General features: G+C 33.3%; 2 protein-coding genes across 2 annotated transcripts; one reads left to right on the top strand and one right to left on the bottom strand.

Annotated features, from left to right (window-relative positions):
* Positions 1–1,563: 1,563 nt before the first annotated feature.
* LOC128988061 (uncharacterized) lies at positions 1,564–4,057 on the bottom strand. The gene is made up of 2 exons (XM_054409245.1): positions 3,997–4,057; positions 1,564–2,015 (listed from the first exon to the last, which is right to left on the bottom strand). Exons 1-2 carry the CDS (start codon positions 4,001–4,003, stop codon positions 1,654–1,656), a joined length of 369 nt encoding a protein of 122 aa, XP_054265220.1. The 5' UTR covers positions 4,004–4,057; the 3' UTR covers positions 1,564–1,653.
* A 1,399-nt stretch (positions 4,058–5,456) lies between these two features.
* Positions 5,457–12,260, top strand: LOC128986532 (uncharacterized). The gene is made up of 3 exons (XM_054406943.1): positions 5,457–5,582; positions 8,233–8,433; positions 10,254–12,260. Exons 1-3 carry the CDS (start codon positions 5,553–5,555, stop codon positions 10,515–10,517), a joined length of 495 nt encoding a protein of 164 aa, XP_054262918.1. The 5' UTR covers positions 5,457–5,552; the 3' UTR covers positions 10,518–12,260.

Consider the following 12,260-nt stretch of genomic DNA (forward strand, 5'->3'; position numbering starts at 1 on the left):
TATCAGTCTTGTCCACTTATGTCTTAACACACTTTCATCTTTTTCCTCTAAAGCCGGCTCCAGACATGCGCAGTTCGCAAAACACGAAATATTTGACATTCGGCGATCTAGTTGTCTTGCAATTCGCCGATTAACGAGTAGACGTCTACACACATGTGTTGTTTTCCGAGCAAATGTTCGTTTCGCAAACATATTTGCATATTTGCTATATATAATTGCAAAAATATTTGTTCATTTGATGTGTGAAACACATCAGACAAACACCTATCCACAATACTCTCGATTCCGCGAGTCGCTGCTCGGTGTTTGGTGAATGGTGCATGTATGGAGCCGGCTTTACAAAGTCTCCTGTTTAACATTCAAACTGGTGTTTAAACCTGGAGAAACTATACCTTTTAGACAATATTACAGTTACAAGCACCTAAACCTCATTATCTGCTCAGATAAGCAGATGTGGCGGTGGGTGTATTTTGGTGCTTTATAAACTAAGCCTTGCAATCCACACTTTATTACTAGAATTGATTATTATATTTTATTTTGTAATGATCTAGCAACTGTGATTTTTAATGATTACAAAAAAATTCTATATGAAAACTTTTATACAGAAAGAATTTTAATGTTCTTTAAAAACACTACTAACCATTATCAAACTAAAGTGATTTTCTATAGTTATCTGTGTAATTAGTGGGCGAAGTGGCACTTTGCTGCACACAAGAGAAATGTTAAATGTTTTGTTATTTATGTGGAAAGTTTCTCGAGTGCAGCAAAGGCACTTTGCACTCGTGTTTCACATTTGTTTTTCCTACTGTTACTATAAATCATATAAATAATTACTCTTTCAAACACTGTACAACACCTTTTTAGGTTAGGCTAAATCCAAACATTGAACGAAATGGGAAAAGCTGGACCAGCTGATCGTAGTTGTGTAGTATCTTTAAGTGTTGCCAACTTATTTCCAAGCGTACATGGATTACGTGCAGGCACAGTGTTTTGTGTTGTTTGGTTGGAATACTGGCGTGTGCAAAAATAAAAACTGTGCGCCAAAGTAAGGCTTTCTATACTATAACTTGTGCAAGGTAGCCCACTTTGTCAGGTGACTATAGGAAAAATATTTTGATCCAAATAACAGTTTTACTAATAGTTTAATTATAGAAACGGTATAATAATAGAGTGTATAGTCAATGATCTTACCTATCAATATATTAAATTTTTGGAATAAAGAATGTACAAGGAAGATTAATTGGCGAACCTTTAAAACATAAATATTTTCATGTAAGAAAAATCTGACTACCTATGCAAGATGCTCTAATAAGTCACAGAGTAGCACTCATCAATCAAGTTACTATTCATTTCTGACATATATTCATTGCTTCCAGTTTTAATAGCTCTCATAACATTTGCTGTTTAAAACAAGATAAACAATTTATTAATCAAGATTTACAAGCACAAGCTGATGTTGGTATCTGAGTAAATCAATCACCCAGTCAATAATTATTTTATTAACATCATTCAGTTTCAAGCCTGTTTTTCATAAGTTTGTCGTGGATCAAATAGTAAAAAGAGTTGTGTGTAAGAATATTTTTAATGAAAGAAAATAACTGCTTGGAAAAAAATTAATAAATACCAAAACTAAAGTATCCTTTGCAGAATTGCTTAAAAAATCTCTGCCATTTCCTCTTCAAATGCCAAATCCTCCACATCCATTCCCACGTCTTCCATTATCTTTCCTTTAGTCATGAGTTCCTCTGGGGTTTCTTCTTCCTCTCCCATTCTCTCCTCGGCCGGAGGGACGTATTCCTCTCCTTCCATCACTGCTTCTGGTTCCTCATATGCTGCATTTCTTCTTTTGCGCATGACATCCTCCTCACCTTCATTGAGGGCATCCACTTCTTCATCGACTTTGACCAAATCTTCTTCGTTCATAGAGTTTGATTCAGGAGATCTCTTATTAAGGCTCTTTGCCGCAACTAGTTCGCTGCAGAAGACGAAGCAAAGGGCTACCAAGAGAATGTGGGCTGTAAAAAGGAAAATATATCTTTAAATTTCTTTACATATAGATTAAGATTTTATATTTTTTATTATTATGCTTTTATAATGTAATCAAACACATACATGCTGAATGCATGCTATGTTAACCACCAAAAGTGAAACTATTTGGCAGGATGAATCAATCTTCAGTTAGGTGGGAAAATTTAAAAAGAGTGAATTTAACATAAAGTAGCAATCAGACTTCAGTAAGAAACAATTTTTGTTTCATATAACTTTAAGTTAAGTTATATTAGTATTTTGTACCTTGCTCAAAATAAAGCATAACAATAAAATATGCTATTAAAACTTTTGTAATAAATATAATCAAAAAGCAAACCTAATTTTTTTCTCATGTTTATTTGTTTGTCATAAAAATATATGTATAAAAAATATGTAACTACCGTACTGTATTTCTTTGATTATGAGTTCAAATTAGCTAATTTAATACCATTAGATAACTCCTTTTGATTTGCATTAAAGCCTACATGACAAAGCCTTTTTTAAGTTAATTTCTCTATTCAAGTTTTTCTTTTTATAGGCCACATAAGGAAATTCTCTATGTAGTACCCACATGTGGAAATTTAACAATACAAAAATATAGGTAACTTGAAAATTTTGTCTTTCATATATTTGTTGATGAAATGTTTTGTCTGGTTAGCTATTAAGAACTTTGTCATCTTTAATAGAGGCTCTTGCAGGGGTCCTACAGGGTTCAGTCCTGGGTCTTTTTTATTTATATTGTAATTAAGTCTCTCAGTAAATTTAGATTGTGACACCGTACTATATGTGGACGTCTGTGCTAGTAAATGTGAATTTTTTGAATGATGTGATGACCATAATAATTGAGCAACTACTGTCCCTGCCAATTTGTGGTTCGATTCTAACTATCTAAAGATTAAATAAAAGTAAAACGGAAATTATAATATTTACTTTGAGCCAAATTGAACACTATATAAATATGGCTAAGTCAATCAAGTTTCTTGGTGTTACTCTTGACCCCTCAATAAGTCTGAAGGTAATTCAATCCTACGGGAAGAACATACCAACAACTTTAGTTATATTTTTGGCTAGGGTTTGTTTTTTTTCTGAGAAAAATAAAGACTTGTTTGTCAGGAGCCAATCAAAACTTCTTATTTCATTGCATCTGTTATATGGAAGTATGTTGGGGGGAGGTAGTGCTGGGATGAAATGAGTTTTTTTTTTGTTTTTGTGGCAAAAGAGAGCAATAAGAATCTGGTTTAGTTTAGAGTTTAGGGATAGCTGTAGGAGTCATTTCTCTACACATAATATAATTATTGTTCCCTGCATTTCATGTTTCAGAATTAAATTGTTAAGTAAAATATTACAGACCTTTGTTGTTTTAGTGACATTCATAACTATCAAACGAGATATTCAAAACAATTCATTAGTTTTACCAACCCCAAGGTTAGAAAAAAATCTAAAGAGTCAAGAATATGTACTAATACAATTTTTTAAACAAAATTCTGGAATCTTTTGAATTTTCAGATTTAAAATGGTTTAAAAACCAGATTCATGACTGAAAGGATTTTGTGAACGTGATATAGTGGTAACTATTTTTGTTGGGTCCTGTATTGAATGTCTGTAATTGTATATTTTGTTATTGTATTGTTTTTGTCTCATTAGTTTATTTTGTTGTTGCTGCTTTCAATTTATATTGATTAGATTTTTTTCCTTATTTTCCTGGTACTGTCTTATTGGAATGTAAAAGTGGATGTATAACTGATGAAGCCTTTTGTAGGTAATCTTGTATTAACTTACTAAACTTTTTGATTATTTTATTCTTGAAGATTTTTCATACTAACGGTGAGTTTTTTAAACCTAACATGGACAGTTTTTAAGTTTTTATATTGTTATAATTTCTTTAGCACATATTAAAAATACTCCACCCTGAATATACAGCAAGTGATTTGTATGGCTAAATTGGAAGTAAAACACAATGGTACTTACTATTCATTGTTGAGGATAGTTGCTGGTTGACTATGTTTCAAGGAACCAATGCATTCCTTATATACAATGGACTAAAGGTTTTCCTCATTGTTTTTTGGGTATAATAATAATTTAGCAGTTTAAGCCAATTTACCAAGTAGCTCAGGGCTTGCACCTTGTGATAACTTATCAAGCCATGTTAAAAACTTAACGAACTTTTTGACAAATCTGTAATGCACCATCCATGCGGAAGTAACTTTGCCCTTGGCAAAGTTTGGATATGCTTAAGCTATGTCATTGGCTCTTATGTAATAAAGTGAAGAAGGTTTGGTAAAGTACACAATTAGTCAGTGATACTCACTAATATTTTTGGATAAGGTTTGTTATTACCTGTTGTATAACTGTTAAAAAGTAAAGATAAGTATAAACCCATATAATTAAGAAGTATGGTAATGATTTAACATGATATTTATTTACTCTAGAGAACCAGGGGTAAAAAGTCAAAATTGTGTTTAATTAATTTGTCAGATTTATTTTCAACTTATCACCCCTCAGATTACTGCTAGATTGTTCAAATCCTGAATTTATCTGACAAAATACATTTGGATGTAGCCTATATATTATCAACAAAAACAAAACAGATAAACATAAATAGAATAATGTAACCTACTGTCAGCAGTGTGAGTATACGGTATTGGTAGTTATTTTGTCAATTTATTAACTCTATACTTTCTTTCTAACTTTTTGATAACAACACTCTGGTGATATTATTTAAAAAAAATTACATTTTCAAGGTAGCCCCAATACAAAACTATTACATACCTCGCCTTGCAGTTCAAATATAATCCTTCATATTTGAACTGCAATACAAGGTATAGTCACAAACGTATACAGGGTGAATTAATGAAATAAAAAGTCAAGATCCCCAATCTAATATTTTTCTAAGTAAATATACAGAGATATCCTTTTAGTGATCATACAAACTTTCAAGAAGTTTCATTTTATGGTTTTGAAAATATTGAGTGTCCTCCAAAAATTAGGGATTTTGGGGGCAATTCTAAATTTTTAAATGTAAACCCCCTTCAAGTGACACCTCATTCTAAAGGGCTCACAAAACCTTAAAGAATGGTGCAAACTACAGTTCGCTATCACTTCTCTATCCAAAATGGTAGTCCGTCAATCAAACTTCAGTACAGATCAACCTTCAATATATATCTTTATTTGAGCTTTGGGACTGAACTAGACTGTACTTCATGATCAAATAACTTTCAATGAATAAAATGTATTGCAATAACAGTTCTCTAGGCTGAAAAGGTATCAGTGTTTGTAATTAGTACGATTGACTTAAACTCTTTTGAAATGCTACACTGTTACACTAAGAGCAAAATTTGTTTTGGTATTGGCAGGCCTATATATTTAAGGTCATATGGTAGTGATGCATGCCAACGATGCCAACAGTTCTTGTGACGTGTAACTCAGAAACAGATAATTATTGGGAAATGTAGATTTAACGATAAACAACCACGTAGCGTGTATACAGTTGTTCAGTGGCTTAGCTTTAGTGTGAGTTGGTAAAAATGACTAACTTAATCACCAAACATCTAATGGTATGTTTTGACACAATCCAATTTTAAGTTATATTTATTGATTTAAGTCCCGTTATTTGCAAGGATATAACTAACCTTGTTATATACATATATACATAATTATTATGATACAATACTTTGGCACTGTTGTACAGGTATGATTATCAAGTCCTTGTCCAATAAATTGAAGGTACCGGAATAGATTGAACATGTAGTCACTTATAAATTGATAACCCTTGTAGACCAGCTAAAGACATGTTCAATATACGTAGACTGTGAAGGTGTTTATTTGTTTACTACTTATTTATCGTTTATTAACTTTTGTTAAGATTACTTTAACCAAATAAAACTATCTATTTGCAAACTATTGTCTCTGGTATTTACGGGCAGCCCATAATAACCGCTAACGTTTTGTTTTCTGACAGCTCAGCTAATTCATGGGTTAGAGAGACGATTTATGCGTTGAATAGTTCCTTAATTAATAGCTTTTTTTGCAATTAGAAGTTGTTCAAACTATTCAACTTTTTAAATGAGGTGGCGGTGGTATAATAATAAATAAAGAGTGAAATCTATGTAATGTTGAACTATCGTTGGTTATTGCCAACTCGCCATCGCGCGTTTGCAGCTCCCGGGTCTCCAGACCTAAAGCCTTGTGATTTCTGCTTGTAGGGCTATTTGAAGAGCATGGTTTTACCACGAAACCCCAAGCTATAGCAGATCTGAAGAACAGCCTCCGTCAAAGAAATCCGTTAAGAAATTGCCGCTATACCAATGCCCATGATACGACGATTGTACTCGGAATACTGGTGATTGTGAGTTTCCAAAAAGATTTTTGCTGCTTTGGTATCGGTGGACATCATATGAGGGATGTCACATTTCATTAGTAAAAATGGTTTAGCTATGTAAATAATTTGAGTTTTAATAAACTGAAGTTTGCTATTTTACATCACCTTATTTTATTTATTTACTTCACATCCGCAAAACAAACATTGCTTATATTTCACACATTATTTATTTTTTTCTACCTCCATTAAAAAAGTTGAATAGTTTGAACAACTTATAATTTAAAAAAAACATGCTACTAATTAAGGAACCATACAAGGCAAAAATCATCTCTCTAACCCATGAATTAGCTGAGCTGTCACAATACAAAATGTTAGCGGTCATTAAGTCCCACACGTTATAACCAAAGAGTAAACAATGAGAGCTGTTCACAAAGTTAATTTTGTTTAGTTATATGAAAAACAACTATATTACATATTTTATTTGTATATATTTTTTTACATAATAATTAATTACCATAAACATTTAACCACTTATTGAAACCTAGGTGGCGTCCCCATCTCAACGATTGATTATTGATTGATTGATTGATAGTACAAGCTTTGAAATTTGGTCTTCAAAAATATTTAGCCACCCAAGCCTTGAGCCATTCTGTAACAGCATTTACAGTTCTTCATCAAAATATAGAAACAGAAATGCTGACATCCCATAGCCATTTCTTACTATGCAAGCAGAAAGTAGTCGCTGGGTGCTGAATCTTGGCTTTATTTAAGATTTATTGAGTGTAAAGAAAATTTCAAAAATGTGGTTAATTTTTTCGGAGAAAACAATATTTCCAGTACTTTCATCGGCCAGAGTTCGGCCAAGTTTTGCCGAGTCTTCCATTTGTTTCATATTCTTGTTCATGTCTCACTCTCTTTCACCATACGGGGAAGGGAGAGTATAACATTGGGTCTGTCAGGTAATGATGAGAGTTAATTACCGGTACCAAGAAAACTGATTTCCAGGTTTATGAACTTTTATGGAAGACTTTGACAGCCGATTATACCCTTCAATCCTTCAATGACAGTTCAGCTTTTGGCTGTCAATACCTTTCGCTATTCCAAATTAAAGTCTTCTTTTACTATAACCACAGAACAAAGAGTAGACAAACCAAAATAACCCTAGAAAAAAAATATTCAAAAAGGGGTCTGATTTGAGTTGAACTTTCTGTAAATGTCTAAAAGTACAGTAGACTCCCTCTTATCCGGACACCTTTTAACCGGACATTGGTTTAACAGGACCACACTCGGTTGAAGTGACATCTCTTTATCCGGATAATTTTTATCAGCACATCGGTTTAACCGGACTAGAACGGCAGGAAGAGGGCGGTACTGAAATGACTCGTGGGAAAGATTTGAGACCAGTGATTACGTTTCTAAATACAATGCTCTCCTAATTTTAAGTCAAATACTGTATAGAGTATGCATTTAAACGGTCCGTTTTAATGAGATTTTGGGGACGTCGGTTTAACTGGAAAAACCGTTATCCGGACTGACCTCGGTCCCGAGGAGTCCGGATAAGAGGGAGTCTACTGTACATACAGTATGATACTTTTCTGAAGCTTCAAAACAAACTTACCTTGAATCATAATTTCACCAAAGTCAGATAGCAGTACAGTATTGGTATTATGTACACATGACATTGATTTGTAGAGGCATTTAGTGTTTTACAAAGAACCTGAATGAGGAAAATATCCTTTGAGTTTTTTGTCAAATAAGTTGTATCCCATGATAGCTTTGAGCCACTATGCATGTTTTCAACAAACATCGTGAATGTTTGTAAGTATCACATTGGGATATTTATTGCTGCATTTCAAATGTATTCAGTTCCGTAGTGTTCCCTCTAGGCCTACTCGCTTCTGGTGGTGGGGTACCTCATAGTGAGGAAGTACATTAAAGTCACTTCCGACAATCTCTCGACCTCTACGACAACCGGGACCATTGCTGAAGACACAGCTAGTGCCATAGTAGCTCTGGCTGAGAGAATAGAGTACCTCAACAGCCATGCAGTCCACATCCCAGACACAGACTCAGAAGCAGAGGAAGAGGTTATAAATCTTAATTTAAAATTTAAATTTAAATGGCTATTTGAAATTTTTTTGTATTTGAAGCTATAAAACATTTTAAGCTCCTAACATGAGATCTCTGAATTTTATGACAGAAATACTAGCTTTATCCTTTTGTGTTTTAACGCCTTTAACATTTTGATTGTTTTTTGTAAATGAGTGTTCCAAACACTAGTCTTCTTACTATAGTTCGGCCGCTTAGAAAGCGACCTCCTCCAGCATTGGTTTAGCATTAGCGCGCAGGTCGTTTTCTAAGCGGCCGAACTATAACGTTGACCTTTTGTTAGACAGTGGCATTATTTCATAGCCCAATTGCAAATGGCATCCAAGTCCTAATTAGCTGTGCTTGAGATAAAACCAACTGCCTCAAGATTTGAAAAGATCCACAATACACACTCGGCTATCCAGACAATACGGTACTGAGTCTAGATGGGAAGCTTTCTGATTAATGGTATAGAAAATAGTGTTTAGCCCAAACTTAATTAGGGTAACAAGGATTAAAATTTGTATTAACATGAAGGAAGTCCCTTGGGCTCTGCCCCAGTGGCTTTGAGAGTTACCATGTTATCCTTAAGAACATAATTGTTTAAATTTTGATCAGCTGTATAATTTAATTGCTGTTATTTATTTTTCAATTCAATGAAACACATTGAGTACATTTATTTACTATTTGAGTTTATGTAAACATAACCCCCAAGACGGATCGTGTTAGTATGGTTGTATCTTAAATTTGTGTATTTATCGTTGTTTTGTGTCACTATGACGGATCGTGTTAGCATGATTGTAACTTAAATTTGTGCATTTATCGTTGTTTTGTGTAGCTATAATTTGTTTATTTGGTTTTTTATTCTTTTAAATGCCTCCGACGCGATGACAACGACACATATAGACAGGAGGTGTATTTGTGATAACGACCGCAGCTACAGAACAGTGGCGCGTAATATGCTTAACTCATCACAGTCAGCACCTGACCCTGGACAATCTCAACTATTAGGTTACAAATGCACCCTAACACTACCCCAAAAGACTTTTCGTTCTCAATTGGCCCTCTATCAATGACCTGTGTTGGCTGTACAGCGAGACATTTTGAGAAGGAGAAAACCGGGCGGAATGCTTTAGGTTTATCAATAACGAAGATAAACATGGACAACCTTATACGGCTATAAGTCAGGAATTAAAAATTAAAAAGCAATACCAGGTAATGAAATATTTACAGGAAATGTTGATTACTGTTATATATACATATCGTGAGTTTCTCCATGTATATATTATAAATATGTATATTACACACCGGTAATCTTTGAGATGACTCTTTTAAACTCATTGTAAATATGACTATGACTGTTATTCGTTTTGAAATAACTCCTGTAATACTTTGCAATTTCTCAAATTCGAGCAACATGTACACTAGTTTCAATAACTTTAAAAAAACACACTAAATATCAAAACAACTAGAACATTTTTTTCAATTATCTAAGATGCTTTGCTGTTGCAAAAGCAGTTATTTTCATAAAATGTGGTTGATAAACTTTTTTGGTACAGATATATACAATTGAAGTCGGGTTTCCTTAGCGCAGAAAACAATACAGTAAGCTACCAAATTAAATTACCTGAGACAAGAGGTGAGCAGACATCCCCGTTTTGTGCTCCGCTTCCCTGCCTAGGAAACCCCAGCTTTACTGCTTCCAAACAACAGTTCTTGGTTTTAGGATAAGAGAGTGTGCATTTATTAAAATATTACCTAAGGTTATCTTTTTCAACTTAATGTTAACTGTTGAATGAATTTATCTCACCACTTCCAGGTAAAGGCGTGGATTTCCAAGGCAAAAGTGGAACTGGAAACCCTGGTTAGGAAGTATATAAAGGAGAAGAACTTGCGCCCAGAGGGTAAAGACGTACTTGAGGTAGTGGACCGACGGGGGCGAGGAGTCAGATTGTACTTGAGGAACATGAACATGGCAGAGTCTCCAGACATGATAAGCTACAAGAAACAACTTGAGGATCTGAAGAGTACAAACTGGGAGAAGGAATCTGAGAATATTAGAAAAAGAAGAATGGGGTTGTAGAATAGGAGAGCATCAAGTGAAATCTTTGAAATAGTTGTTAATGTAGGTGTAAATATTTTTTTCAACAATTTAATTTATTTTATGAAATTTTTGCTTTTATTCACGCCAATAGAATTGGTATATTTTTTGTAAAGGAAAGTTTCATACCCTGGTCTTAATGTTGATGAAACGATATCACTTGGAATTGAACAAGCGACTTTTAGATTTGATGGCAATTGCTATAGCCACTAGACTACCTAGACAATTAGAAAACTGTTTAGGATACCAATATTTTGTTATTTATATTTTTAACAAACTACATTGACAAAACTCGAAAATCAGAATTTTCATATTTTGATTTCTTTAAATTGTGCGTTGCATTTTAAGTGTGTGTTCAAGGGTCATGACAGACTGTTAATATAGAAAATATATTATAATAGTTGTATATTATGTATTTTAGAAATATTTGTCACATTATTTCTTTTGCTACGGCTGGTTGAAAATACTCCTGAATGCTTTAAGAACCATAAACATAAGCCATTGTTGCTCTGTTTGTTTTGTCCATGACTTTTGTTAGCAGGAATGTACATAAAATGTTAAGTTTGGGGTTGTTAAAGACTTAAATCTACTTTTAAACAACAAGCTGTTTAATAGGATTGCCTTAGTAATAAAAATAAATTGGTCATAGACTTCATGTATGGTCATAGTCCGTTTGGATTTTGTAATGACATATCTAACCTTGATACTTGTTTCTTGCATTCATTTTTTAATTTGTAGTTGTAGGAAAACTCCTCTTTGTAGTGTACCATTATTACAGTTTGATTTGTCTATGTTTGTTTAATACACCTAAATAAACACCGATATAGTACTCCGACACAGAAATAATAAAGTGTTAAAACTTAATTGCAAAAGTATTATGCAGATAGATGCAAATGCAAATTATAAAGTTGGTTAAGAATTTAGTTCACATAATCAACCCTTCTAGTAATTTACCTAATATTTCTACACATTTCAAATCTGCTTCCTACATAGCTTACAGATGATACCTTATCTATTAATAAGCTATGTCGACATCTGATTCAGTTTACCTGACATTGAATATTTACAAGAAAGATCCTTCTTAACTTGTACTGAAGAATAATAAAAACCCTCCATCAGTCTATTTAAATGAATCGATAATTCTTCATTCATATGGCATTCTTACATTAGTGTGTTCAGTGAAAAATATACATTGTAAAAAACAGCTAAATAAAGAGGAAAGATAACAAATAGGTATGAAAACTAAAAATTCAGTATTTGAGACACTTATTGTAGGCTAAATTGTATGGGGGAGCGAGCTGGTCTAGTGGTTAGACCGCGGGACTCCGGTTCCAGGGGTCTCGGGTTCAAATCCCGCCAAATCACCATTGGATTTTATCTAAGTGATAATGCCGTAACCCCTAGAAGTAATGCTGTACCTGAAGTAATGTGAAAAACAATTCTGGGCTCATGCCTAGCGTCCTAGGGGGGAAAAATTGCAAATTGTAAGAGAAATTGAGCTTTGTTTTACATAACATTAAAATCTAGACAGTACAATTACTGCATATTTATGCATTAGAATATTAAAATTTGCTATAAATTATATAGTTTCACTATGATTTTTGTAATAAGCCAATGCCATATTAAACCTTAATAATAGTGGTCTTTAGATTCAAAGAGATAAATTTACATTGTTAATTAATTGTAATTATATAAGGAGTTTGTGATTGTGTATCAACAAATTGT

This window comes from Macrosteles quadrilineatus, unplaced genomic scaffold (assembly GCF_028750875.1).
Source record: "Macrosteles quadrilineatus isolate MER2022 unplaced genomic scaffold, UCM_ALF_1.0 Scaffold_2__2_contigs__length_208266976, whole genome shotgun sequence".
In the NCBI taxonomy this organism is placed as follows: Eukaryota; Metazoa; Arthropoda; class Insecta; order Hemiptera; family Cicadellidae; genus Macrosteles; species Macrosteles quadrilineatus.

What these genes read in the sequence shown, in the direction of transcription:
- LOC128986532 (XM_054406943.1), top strand. Translation starts at nt 5,553, where the DNA reads ATGACTAACTTAATCACCAAACATCTAATG. An exon ending in TAATCACCAAACATCTAATG is followed by an intron (nt 5,583 to 8,232) that starts GTATGTTTTGAC and finishes TGTTCCCTCTAG; the next exon opens with GCCTACTCGCTTCTGGTGGT. An exon ending in ACTCAGAAGCAGAGGAAGAG is followed by an intron (nt 8,434 to 10,253) that starts GTTATAAATCTT and finishes CACCACTTCCAG; the next exon opens with GTAAAGGCGTGGATTTCCAA.